The sequence below is a fragment of the Guillardia theta genome, assembly GCF_000315625.1.
Source record: "Guillardia theta CCMP2712 unplaced genomic scaffold GUITHscaffold_33, whole genome shotgun sequence".
NCBI classification, from domain to species: Eukaryota; class Cryptophyceae; order Pyrenomonadales; family Geminigeraceae; genus Guillardia; species Guillardia theta.
Genome location: NW_005434641.1, coordinates 624,057 through 635,972, shown reverse-complemented (window position 1 = coordinate 635,972; position 11,916 = coordinate 624,057). Strand labels below are relative to the sequence as shown.

Here is an 11,916-nt window from a genome sequence, read left to right as displayed (position 1 = left end):
ACTCCTCCTCCTCCTCCTCCTCCTCCTCCTCCTCCTCCTCCTCCTCCACTAGATCTCTTCCTTGTCTGGGTGTCCCTCACCTCTAATCCCTCACGTCTTTGCTCTCCTACAGCTTTCGCAAGGTTGTTCTACCATCGGCCCTCCTTCGTCGTCCTCGACGAATGCACCAACGGAATATCTCCAGGCACGTGTCCTTTCCACCTCCAGCAGCTCACCTCCCCAGCAGATGTCGAGCAGGAGATCTACGATCGCTGCACTCAGATGAATCTGGGGATCTTCTCGATCTCGCACAAGATCGAGCTCAAGGAGTTTCACGACTGGTAACCCAGCATCTTCCGCTCTCGTCTTGCTGATCTCGGTGACAGGGAGCTCCACTACAAGGGCGACAGCGTCGGAGGATGGGAGATGTTCAAGTGCTCCGAGACTCGGTGAGCAATGCTTCCTCCCCAGCTCTCAATCTTACAGCTACAACTTCAGCGGCAAGTACATGGGGAATCAGTCCAGAGGTCATTGAAAGGGGAGCAAGTAAATTTGTAATCAATACATAAAAAGACAATCTAGTAGCGCGCGTTCTTGAGCAGATTCTCGATGCATTTCTGGATATTCACCCAGGAGCTGAACTTGCTCTGACAGAAGTCCATCGTCTGCCTGCGCTCAAACTTGCACCCATGCCATCAGAACTGGCTCACTCGCCCAACCTCTGCCGCACTTTGTTCCCCTCCCCTCCTGCCCTTGGCCCTTCTGTCCTCCCATCGCCTTCCCCCACCTCTCGTATCCCTTGCCCTTCCCTCCCAACACCTCCCGGCCCCCTCCTGTCACCGCCCCCACCCCTCCCCTCGCTTGCCCTCCCAAGCTCACCTCGACTTTCTGAACATCTTCTATGGTCGGGTGCCGATGCCCTGAGGAGGTGACTTCGATCTGCTGCTGCCCTCCCGCGCTGCTCGCTGTGGCCTCGGCGAGCGCCGGATACTTGGGAGCCACTTGGAGGGGCACGTTCCTCACTTGAGGCATCGCAGCTGACTGGTAGGCCGACAGCAGCTGCTGGGAGTTCGGGATATTCGGGATGTTGCTGCTGGGCCACTGCTGAAAAGAGGCAGCACGAGCTTGAAGCGCCTGAGGGAAGGAAGAGATGGGAATGAGAGACGAGAGGTAGAAAGTAGAAGATAGAAGATGAAAGATAGAAGATGAAAGATAGAAGGTAGAAGGTAGAAGATAGAAGTTTACGATACCTGTGGATGCTGCTGATGTGAGACGCGCATAACGACAGCAATCAACCCTAGCAAACCCAAAGCTCCGACAACAAATCTCCTGAGTTGCTCGTTGCGATCGACATCGCTCGGCCTGTTGGAAAGGACCATTTCATTTGCTCCTCGTCTTCTCTTGTCCTCATATTCTCATCCTCTTCTTTCTCTCTGCTGGCACTGGCCGATGTTCAAGTGGGAAGGTGTGGGTTGTCGCAGAATTACAATACAATCTATCTCTATTGCTTTGAATTCACTGTGAGCCCGCGAGCCCGCAACGCGACTAGCTGATGAAACATTGAAGACCCTCCACTGTACCTGCTCTAGCTGATGAAACATTGAAGACCCTCCACTGTACCTGCTCTAGCTGATGAAACATTGAAGACCCTCCACTGTACCTGCTCTAGCTGATGAAACATTGAAGACCCTCCACTGTACCTGCTCTAGCTGATGAAACATTGAAGACCCTCCACTGTACCTGCTGCTTGTTGATCCTAATTCTCAACGCATTTCTCCTCCTCCTCCCCTCCTGCTCTACTATCACAATTTCCTCGTCCTCCTCCTCCTCCTCCTCCTCCTCCTCCTCTTCCTCTCGCTCTCCCCTTCTCCCTCCCCTTCTCCCTCTCCTTCTCCTTCCCCTCCTCCTCCTCCTCCTCTCGCTCCCCCCTTCTACTCCTGCTCCTGAGGCTCCTACGTTTCATGATGCTGCTCCTCCCAGTCTGCCTCCTCCTCCTCCTCCTCCTCCTTCTCCTGTCGCCCGAGTCTCTCATGGTCTCACCTGTGCGGTCTGACCCTCTCCATTGCCCTGGAACCCCGAAATAGACCAGCGGGCCTCCCCCCGGCCATTTGCTCACACTGAGTAGCCCCCGGGCCCCGGGCCCGGACTGAGTCACTGAGTCGTCGGATCAGGCTGATCGGACCCACGGACTCGAAGTGACTGACTTGGGCCGCCCGTCACCTCACGGGGTTCCGACAAGGTGACGACGAGGCTGCCAGGCTGTCCGATCAAGTTTGCTTCCGACAGTTTAATCTTCATTCAATAGAAACCTTCGCACCTCCTCCTACACCTCCTGCTCCTCCTGCTCCTCATTGTTTTCCTTCAGCTCTTCTTCAACACTCGATACTATTCCCAGCCTCCAGTCCATGGACAACCCCGGAGAGATGAATAAGACAGCCCTGAACAAACGTTAGCTCCATTCCTGCTCCTTCCAACCCTTCTTGCCCTCCCCTCCCTTCCGCCCCCCCTCGCTCTCCTTCCCTCCGTCCTTCACGCAAGACTGCTTACCTTGGGACGGTGGTAAGTTGAAGCCTTGGGCTCCTGCTTGACAGCAGCATGCTGCACAACCTGAGAGCTTATGAGAAACAAGGATAGACAGGAGAAGAGAGAGGAAGGGGTAGCAGAAGAGAGGGAGGAGAAGGAGGGAGCAGATCGAGGAGGGGGTAGCAGAAGGAGCAAGAACGGGGCATGGGGGAGGGCAGGGAGGTACAGTCGTGAGTGCTCCTACCGAGTGAGGCTTCTCAGCATCGCGCTTGCTTCCATTGTATGACGCTCGACGGGGAGAGGAAGGATGAACAGCAGCAGCAGCAGCAGACGCTGCTCGAGCTGTGGCAGGTGGATGAGGCTGATGATCAGGTTGAGAGGGAGGAGGAGCAGCGGCCGTGTCCTTCAACGAAGTCGCTTCCTCCACCTGCTGGACGTTTGAGGGTATAGGGGGAGAGGCAGCAGCAAGCACCTGCATGCCGGAGACGGAGAACTTTCCTGCTCCGTGCGGGAACAGCTTCAAGAGGATCTGCCAGGCAAGTGAGGAGTGACGAGGAGCAGCAGCTTGGTTCATCAGGAATCTGATGCAGAAAGAGGGAGGAAAGAGAAACAGACGAGGGAGGGAGGGAGGAAGAGAGGAGAGAGAAACAGACGAGGAAGGGAGGGAGGAAGGGAGGAGGATAGAGGGTTTAGGGTGTCGTATTTGACGGTGTCGGTTCACCTCGCTTGGTTTGCCTCCTTGCTGTATCTTGTCGATCTTGCGCTCCAGCGATTGAGTTGAGTTGAGCTAGCTGAACATCAGCTGGAGCAGAGCAGGACAGTTACAGCTGACCAGATGCTGCTGGAGTTGGTCGACGCTGAGCCGAACGCGCGAGAGGTCCTTCTGCGATGTTTAAGTCAAGCATGAACAAGCTCCTCTTCCTGCTACAGCCTCCATGTCCAGCTATGTTGGCTCACTACCCTCCTCCTCTTATCTTCGTATCCTGACCCTCCTCTCCTTGCCCACACAAGGTTGTTTCCGAGCATTGTCGGCAGTAAGACATTTCCTTCTCTGCCTTCACTCGTTTATACGTCCCACTCACCTCTGCTGAGTTGAAAACTTTCTTGACCCGTGAGGACAAGAGGCTGATCGTTTGCTGCATTGCAACGTAAAGAGTTGTCGACGTGTCAGTAGCCATTGCTGTCTTCTCACCTTCTTGTTGTTCTTTTCTTCCTCTTTGAGATTGCTGCTTGTTGACTTCAGCTGGGCTTGGAGCTACCAGAACAAACAATCTCCTCAGTCTCAGAGCCAAACACTTGGGAAGAGGAGGAAAGTAGCAGGAGAGAGAAGGCAGGACGAGGAGAGGAGGAAGGAAGGCAGAGGAGGAGAGGGAGAGGGGAGAAAGGCAAACCTGAGCAAGTTTGCCTCTGAGCGCCTCCACGCTCCTGTCGATGGTGGCGATGGCATGATTGTTGAGGTCCTGGAAGGACTTTCAGGGTTGGGAGCAGCAGCATCAAGGTCTGACCAGGCTCGTCGTCGATTGTTTCTCCTCCTCCTTGAGCTTGGAGGACTTGGTCTCGAAGAAGTTCAGATCCTCCCCTACGATCTTCAGCTTCCCGGCGAAAGATTTCTACCACCAACATGATTAGGAGATGCCTGCTTTCCATTCTCCACTCCCATCTCTTCCACTCCTCATCCCCTTGCGCTCCTTGCCCCACCTCGTTCTGGCCCTCTTCTCCACTATCTCCTTCCCTCTCCTCATCCCCCGCTCCCCCTCACCTGCTTCTGCTCCAGCATCGAAGATTTCTTCTGCAGACGGTCGACCACCTGCATCCTCATCAACCATCCCAACGACCAACCTCGCAGGCCCTACCGCAGGAAGGTTTTGCTCCTGCACATCCCTCGCGCTGACAGCTTTGAGAGCCTAGCGGAGTCAACACAAACAGGTTACACCTCTTTCATCCTCCTCGCTACCTCCTCTTCCTCTGCGTCCCCTTCCCCCTCCACTCTCCCCATCCTCTTCCTTTCTTGTGGCTTCACCTGCTCCATTTGTGCCTGCAGCTCCTTATCCTTGGTGCAGTAATCCTTGCCCTTAGAATACGAGCCCTGTCCTTCTCTGTCAGCCTCCTCCTCCTCCTCCTCCTCCTCCTCTAACCAGATCAGGCGTGAGGCTTGACGGAGCATAACATCTCCACTTGAACGTGCTGTCGTCACTGCCAGCAGCGAACCTGCAGCAACGTATCAGGCTCCTCGTCCTCTTTCCCTTCCGTCTCCTCCCAATCTTCCTCATCATCTTTCCTTCCCCCTCTCCTTCGCTCCGCGGGATCAAACGCCTCATCCACTCCCGTCAGACCTGGCCAGCAGCTTCACGTCCTTTTCTGTCTTGATCTCACACTTGGACTCTGCGTGCTTGTCAGCATCCTCCTCCTCCTCCTCCTCCTCCTCCTCCTCCTTACCCGTATTGCACCAGCCGTCAAGCTTCTCCTGTACTCCGAGCCCTGTAAGGATCAGCAGCATTTCTTTGCTTGCTGCTGATCCCTCGGTTGCCGAAAGCTCCGCAGCTCCGTCGCTCTTCTTGATCATCCACTTCCTCTCCCGGTCCTTGATGCCCGCCATCTCCTCTCCCAAGAGCTTCTCCTTGGCCTCCATCCTTTCAACCTCCGTCAGCACGTGCGAGTGCTGCTTGTCGTCGAGGCTCTCCTGCCCGTTGATGATGTTCCTGATGTTGTTCTCCCCTGATATAACCGTGTTGAGCTCCTTCGAAGCGTCCATGATCCTTCCTTCCACCTCCTTCTGAGTGCTTTGAATCAGGTTTTGGACCTCCTTCTTCGTGTACCCTTGTGCCCGCACAGTGTCGAGCTCCTGCTTCAGCGAGTCGTGCTGTCTACTCACTTTCTCGTCCATGGCAGTGATCGCCCTGAACAGTCTCGCCACCATGTCCCTCAGCTTCCGCTTCCCCCATTCCTCGCTGTTCCTCACCTCGTCATCGATCCTCCTCCTCACCCCCTCGTTGGACTCCGAGGATCTCTTTGCCAACTCAAGGTCCCGAGCGATCTTGGGCGACAGGAAGAGAATGACAGAGGAGAGCGCAGAAGGACGGGAGTCAGTCTTAGAGGACACGTGGAACGAGAGAACAAGAGCAACAAGGGCTACTGCTAGCACGCAGACGCTTCGTGATCGCATGCTAGAAAACCATTGTGTGCTGGCAGCTGTCGAAGAAAGCTGTATATCGTGTTCATGACCATCTTCACGCTGAGACGATACGGCAATACAGCTTGCAGTATCGTCATAGACCTGCCGTTCTTCACCAGAGCTCGTGCTTGAATTGTTGTGCATATTCATCAACAAGCCCCAGTCAAAGCCTTCTGCTCCCTGATGTGTGTTGGTCAAGATATTCAGCTCGTTCTGAGCTTCTTCCCTCCTTGTCCTCTCTCCTCTCCTCGTTAACCACTACAATCGCCCCTCCTCCTACCCTCCTATTTGGAATGGCGCCATGGAGCTATTTTCGGACGACCGTTGAGAACGTTACAAAATGTTTTATTCATCACCTTCAGGAACGACAACGGACCAAGGTAGGAAGGACGCTCGATGGTTGAACAAGTGAGAGGGCGGAACGAGGGACGGCGATGAAGGATGAAGGGGTATGGAAGAACATGGAGGGTTCGAGTCAGACAGATGCAGAAGAAGGGAAGAGAAAGAGGGGGAGGAGGAAGGGAGAGGAGGGAGCGGGAGAGGAGGGAGAGGTAGAGCAGGTAGAGGAAAAGAAAAAGCCGAGAAGGAGTCGGCAAGCAGGAGGCGAGGGAAAGGTTCTGGGACAGAGTGAGAAGAAGCCAAAGAAGCAACACATTTGCGAGCACGGCAAACAAAAGTACAGGTGCAGACAATGTCATTTGATAAAACCAAAGAGCTCCATCACATACTGCGAGCACGACCGCGAGAGGAGGAGGTGCAAATTGTGCGGGGGCAAGGCCATCTGTGAGCATCAGAGACAGAGGACCAGCTGCAGGCAGTGCAAAGGATCCTCGATATGTGAGCACGACAGGAGGAGGAGCAGATGCAGAGAATGCAGGGGCTCGTCCATATGCGAGCACTCGAGGCTGAGGATAACGTGCAAGGAGTGCGGAGGGTCGTCGATCTGCATGCACAACACGTTCAAGTCGACATGCGCGATGTGCGGAGGGAGACATATCTGCCTGCACAAGGTGTACTGGAGGAACTGTAAGATTTGCAGATCCACTTGGAAGCAAAAGGAGTGCGGCGAGGGGGGGGAAGGCAGCGACGGTGAAGGATCCACCGCTCTAGCCGGTCCTCCACAAGCTGAAGCGCCGATAATGAGACGGAAGAAGATCGTCAAGACGATGACGGTGAAGAAGATAGAACAGGATGCACAGCTACATAGCGACCCCTGATCTCCTTCCCACACCCAGATTCAACCCGTTTCTCGGCTCATGCAGATTTCGATGCATGCTACACTCATAGCTCTTTCTAGTCTGATTGTAGAGTGAAGGTTTTGTTCAGTGGTATTATTACTTCTGTTGTTCCCCACGAGCCTCTTGCGAGGTGTTCGTGGGCGAAACATGCTTTCATTATATTTCTACAAAACAACAATACTTGAGAACAAGTTTGTACAATGCAGACTTCGTCGAGGTCTGCTCCTCTTGCAGTCTCATTTACATCCAAAGATCCATTCAGCTTGTCAAGTTGAGGGCAGACTTTGTTGATATCAAAGTCCTTGATCTGGTCAAACACCATCAGGAGCCAGCATACAGAATGAGCTGCTTTCACCTGCAAGCTCATCCGCAAAGTTGTCCTCGTCTTCGGCCCCCTGGGTAGAACAAAAAGTCATAACAGGCCTCATCACTCACATTCTGCCTCACAGGATCGAAGAAGCCTGGGTCCGATCCCTCGTTAGACGACGCCCCGTTGTTGCTGCACATGTTCGTGAGTACGCATGATTGCACGAGATGTGGGCACACCTGTCCCCTCTGTCGGAAGAGCTCCCCTGTTCGTTCCTAGGGTCAGAACAAGTGAAAGCAATGGCAGAAGCCTCACCACGTTGCTGTGCCCGTTGCTGTTGCTCGATCTAGCCGAGCCGTTCCCGTTGGTCGTATCGGACGACTGCTTGCCCTGCGACCCATTGCCGTTGGAAGTGCCATCAGAGCTCCCAACAGAGCCACTGCAACGAAAGAGTGAGCGGAGGGTCTATGAGGAAAAATTTTGTCTTTACCTACTGTCCATGGACCCAGGGGAACCAGGACCCTGTCCAACAGTTAGCTTCGAGCAAGCAGGAAGTTGGTATCAAAACCTTTCGAGTGGCTTTGAATGGTCTTTCCACTTGCATGTGATTAGGAATACTGACTTCTTCATTCCCATCCAACTCAATCTGTACATGTGGCTGTTTCATAAGAGTCAAACAACGCATTTAACGGAGTATCGTGAAATATCACCTTGCTTTGTGATCGTTGCTTGGAAATCGTACTTCCCTGCACCAAATCATCACACCAGTAGCATGCATCATGCCCTTCTTACCTGTTTACTGTTTGTTGCTGCAACGAAAGCCGCGGCAGCAGCAGCAGAAGTTCCTGCCTCACCTATGTAAATCGTCAATTTCATAACAACCACAATCATTTTGCGAACCAGCCGCAGCTGCAGCAGCCGCTGCCGCCTCCATAGATGTGTTCGCCTGATCTTCAGTAACCTCCGACGGGTCTGTGTGTCCCCCGTCAGCTTTTTCCCTCTGAAAAATGAGCCAAGACCTTGGTCAGGATTCGAGTTGTCCAGACTGTTCGATTCTTGTTTGCTCGAGCGAGCAAGCCTCATGAAGTACTTTTGAGCGTGAGTCCGAACCTGATTACAAATATAAGGCTTGGTCCTTCCATCTCCCAGTAGGCAGGGTACCTGCGTTGCGCTCCTTGTGCCCACAACCTGCGAAATAGCCTTCACGTCTTTGTGCCTGCACTCCCTTCGTCAGCCGTCATAATCAGATGCCAAACAATCATTACCCAAATTTCTGAATAGCATCAAGAAATCTTTGATGCTCCTCGTCTGTCCAGTATCGACTCTGAGACTTGCAATTCGCATCTTTCTTGTCCTGCTGGAGAAGCTCGTAGTTCTCACACACTTGCTTCAGCCTGTTGACCTCAAGCGAGGCAACGTGCAACTGATGCTTCAGAAGCAAATTCTCTCTTGCAAGTTCCATCAAAGCATCTTGGTGGGCACCAGCAGGTACATTGATTCCTTCAATAGCCTCTCTCGGTCGCTTGCCATTCGGCAGCATGTGATACCCCATCGGGCCTGCCCCCTGCATTGCGCTTTCCGAAGGGAGCGCTGCTGCCGCTGCTGCATCGAAATGGCCAAAGCCCCCGGGGTAATAATATGGAATGCCATGTGGGTTGGGAGGAGCTTTGAACGGACCTAGATCATATCCCGGCTGATGAGCCACTGAAGCCATCGATGCCATAGCTGCAGAATGAGGGGTGTTGAGTTGCGCCGGAACAGCCGGAAACTCATGCTCAGGAATCTTTGATCTGCTCACTGGATGAGGAGGTTTTAGAGATGCCTGGACGCCATCCAACTGGCCACCAACATCCCCAAACCGAGAAGCCCTATGCGCGTGGTTAGAAGCAATGTGATTAGCTGCTGCAGCATCAGGCATAATGCCGATGCCTACATGCCATCCGCTCTCCATCTAGACTAAAGAGTATTTGTGAGATGTTCCTGCTGTATTGTCGGATGAAAGATTGTCTCAAGAAGGAGATTAGGGGATTTTGAATAAGTCTGGCTGAATCGCTTCAGCAAAACACATTCCAGTTGACCGCTGCTGTAAACCTGCGAGAATCATTCAGCCACAAGTCACCGTTTTCTCGGTAAACTATTCCTGACAACTCGAATTCTGTAATACTATCTAACAAGAACTATTTTTCAACCCGGCAACATCAACAGACTCTGTATACAAGGAAACCTTGCCAAATCAAAATAGGTTGTTCCTAGTTACAACTATGAGTCCAAACTCCCATGTTTCTCCATATCTCAATACCAGTACACTTCAACAAACTGATACGAAATAAAAAACCAACTCAATGTGAACACACTTGGTCTAATCTCTCCCTCTTTCCACGTCTTCCCCCACTCCAATGTCTCGCTTTCCATTGCCATCTTTTGCATCTTTCCCACCCTGTACCCTTACCCTTCGTCAACCACCCCCCCTCCCCCCCCCCACTCTCAAAAATCTTGTCGGCTCTCTTAAAAATATACCCCATTATTGCATTTCAATCTGCTGCATGACCCACAGAAAAGACCCACCATGACCCATTGATTGTACAGTACTAAATTTACTCTTTATTGAGTAAACTACAAAACTTTAGGTACAAATTTGAAATATTTTACACAACTCTGAATGCGCCCTCAGATTCCATTACTATTTATTGATTTCATGAGAAAAGTGACTGATATATTTGTACCAATTCAGAGCATTTGACGGGGTATAGGAGCCAATTTGGTGATATTGGAGATCACCCCACCTTCACAAAACCACCCCGTCGAAAGGCAATTGGGGACCAGCCAAGAAACGGGGGTGCCTGACAAGTTGGAAATAGATTGACGGGTAGCCGATGATGTATTTAGAAACTAAGGGGTGGGGGTGACTCACCAGGGGTGAAAAGGGGGCAGATTTCAGAAAAAGGGGGTAGGAATTTCAGGGGATCAGGTAGGGGTGGGGACAAAGTTGTGAAGTGACAAGAGAGGCGGTATGGAGGGAACATTCCCCAAACACATCAAGTCACCAGATGATAGGGGTCACAAGGAACGAATTCGGCAGAAGGCAGATAGAACCGCTGTGGGTTGAACATGTTCCTCTGGCTGTAGGGGTGGGTAGGCTTTCATGGAGTTTGTAAGTCGTACGGGTGGATGAGAAATGGTAGGGGTGCTCTAATCTGAATTGACAAAAGAACGGGTGTCTGTCCATACAGCAGGTGTAGAAAGCTGTCGGAGAGGGGGGTGGGGGTCAAGGATGACTGAAGGGTGGGTGGTCACGCGGGTCTGGCGACAGCCTTGAGTCTCGCGACCTAACAACTGTTTTAGAGAGCCGAAAAAGGAACGTTTCGAATCTTATTCTCAGAACTAAAACTAATATATACTTGGTACTACATTTATTGCTAGAACGTTTTGAAGCCCATTGTATAGTTTTAAACCAACTATATCTTTTTTTTTAAAAAAATCTATTAAATCCTTTTGATTCTAAAAGTATATTTAAGAATAAGAAAAGTATTTTAGTTGAGATTTGTCGCCCCCACATCCTTGTATGTCCCACTTATGACTCCTGCTGCGACCCCACCACCCGACCTATTGTACCCCATCACTTTACCATGTCAGTACCCGTTCGTGCAGAGGAAGCGACCTTTGTTTTTTGGTCGTAATGTTCCCTGTAGGGGTGGGGTCAAGGAAACCAAGATACGGTTTGTTTGGGTAGCAATGTTGAGGGGGGTCCTGGGAAAGTTACGGGTAGACTTCGAGATTCACATGGGGGTAGGGGTGGGGTTTTGTTACTTTGAAAGGGATTTCACGAGGTGGCCGAGTGGGTTGGTCGGGCGATCAGCTATGGACAACCCTGGTTGGCGATATTATACCGTACTTTTCGTGAACAATTTATCTACAACCCTCACAAAGTTCGTCAAATCCTTGAGAAAACTGATCAAAAGGGGCGGAATACGAACTTTTGATAGCATGTGGGTGCGGCCATTCGACGGAAATAAATCTGAACCTTTGCGAGATCGATGCTGACAGATCTCGATTTTAGATGTTCTCAAACTTGATCCTTTTCGCTAATTGAATGTACCTTGAAAAGTTTCAATTCTACAATGGTTCGATATACGACCCACTGAATTCCGACGGGATACCCAATCTCGCTTGAGATTTCATTATAGTGATAACTCCGGTACAAATCTCCCTTGAAACATTGTGATCTATGCTCACGAGATCTCCTGAGCGGTACTGAGGGATTTTGAAGGGTTCACCGTTGGAGGTAGGGTCCGTATTGTAGTATTCGCAGTGGGTAGGGGGTCATTTGAAATGTATTTTGAGTAGGTAGGGTGGGGTAAGTAGAATACCTGCAAAGGGTAGGGGCAAGTTTTCTCACTCCTAGGACCCATAAGCAAACAACTACCACCCTACTCCTCTGGAAATAGAGATTTTGTCCGTACCCCCACCCCACCTTTTTGTATGTTCCAGGCCGCACCGGCCGGCCCGTGGTGACTCGAGGCAGCACTCACGGTTTGGAATGTGTGAACCGACGGAAGCTGGGAGACCGGAGGCCGGAATGTGCATCGGAGGACCATGAGGGTTGAGGCCCAGGAAAGATGAGGGGGGGGCTGCAATCGAGAGTACATGGTGCAGGAAGCCAGTCAGCGGAGTTGACGTCATGCAAGTAGCACGGGTGT

At 51.8% G+C, this 11,916-nt stretch overlaps 5 protein-coding genes across 5 annotated transcripts in view; 2 read left to right on the top strand and 3 right to left on the bottom strand.

The window, feature by feature from the left end:
• GUITHDRAFT_108382 (hypothetical protein) overlaps positions 1-514 on the top strand; it is a gene marked incomplete at both ends in the record, with an annotated part of 3,530 nt that extends 3,016 nt beyond the window's left edge. The window contains 3 exons of the mRNA XM_005832855.1: positions 113-320; positions 366-428; positions 466-514. Of these exons, the coding sequence (XP_005832912.1) occupies positions 113-320; positions 366-428; positions 466-514 (320 nt within the window). The remainder of the gene's footprint in view (positions 1-112; positions 321-365; positions 429-465) is intronic.
• Positions 515-557: 43 nt separating this feature from the next.
• GUITHDRAFT_163176 (hypothetical protein) lies at positions 558-2,057 on the bottom strand (the record flags this gene model as incomplete). Its single annotated transcript, XM_005832854.1, has 6 exons — positions 2,027-2,057; positions 1,942-1,946; positions 1,600-1,682; positions 1,230-1,341; positions 859-1,113; positions 558-626 (listed from the first exon to the last, which is right to left on the bottom strand). Coding segments are annotated over exons 3-6 (456 nt in total), but the record flags the coding sequence as incomplete, so codon positions are not given.
• Positions 2,058-2,351: 294 nt separating this feature from the next.
• On the bottom strand, positions 2,352-5,818 carry GUITHDRAFT_138750 (hypothetical protein; the record flags this gene model as incomplete). The annotated part of the gene is made up of 16 exons (XM_005832853.1): positions 2,352-2,417; positions 2,527-2,586; positions 2,747-2,929; positions 2,975-3,031; positions 3,224-3,289; positions 3,335-3,385; positions 3,585-3,638; positions 3,695-3,757; positions 3,894-3,962; positions 4,008-4,112; positions 4,262-4,309; positions 4,356-4,406; positions 4,523-4,588; positions 4,638-4,710; positions 4,836-4,884; positions 4,939-5,818. The coding sequence occupies 16 exons, from the start codon at positions 5,816-5,818 to the stop codon at positions 2,352-2,354; spliced, it is 1,941 nt and encodes a 646-aa protein (XP_005832910.1).
• Positions 5,819-6,327: 509 nt separating this feature from the next.
• GUITHDRAFT_58198 (hypothetical protein) lies at positions 6,328-6,711 on the top strand (the record flags this gene model as incomplete). The annotated part of the gene is made up of 1 exon (XM_005832852.1): positions 6,328-6,711. A coding segment is annotated over one exon (384 nt), but the record flags the coding sequence as incomplete, so codon positions are not given.
• A 494-nt stretch (positions 6,712-7,205) lies between these two features.
• On the bottom strand, positions 7,206-9,170 carry GUITHDRAFT_108379 (hypothetical protein; the record flags this gene model as incomplete). Its single annotated transcript, XM_005832851.1, has 13 exons — positions 7,206-7,219; positions 7,268-7,307; positions 7,360-7,411; positions 7,459-7,484; positions 7,535-7,658; positions 7,710-7,741; positions 7,788-7,877; positions 7,930-7,965; positions 8,012-8,073; positions 8,120-8,191; positions 8,239-8,329; positions 8,381-8,435; positions 8,485-9,170. 13 exons carry the CDS (start codon positions 9,168-9,170, stop codon positions 7,206-7,208), a joined length of 1,380 nt encoding a protein of 459 aa, XP_005832908.1.
• Positions 9,171-11,916: the final 2,746 nt, after the last annotated feature.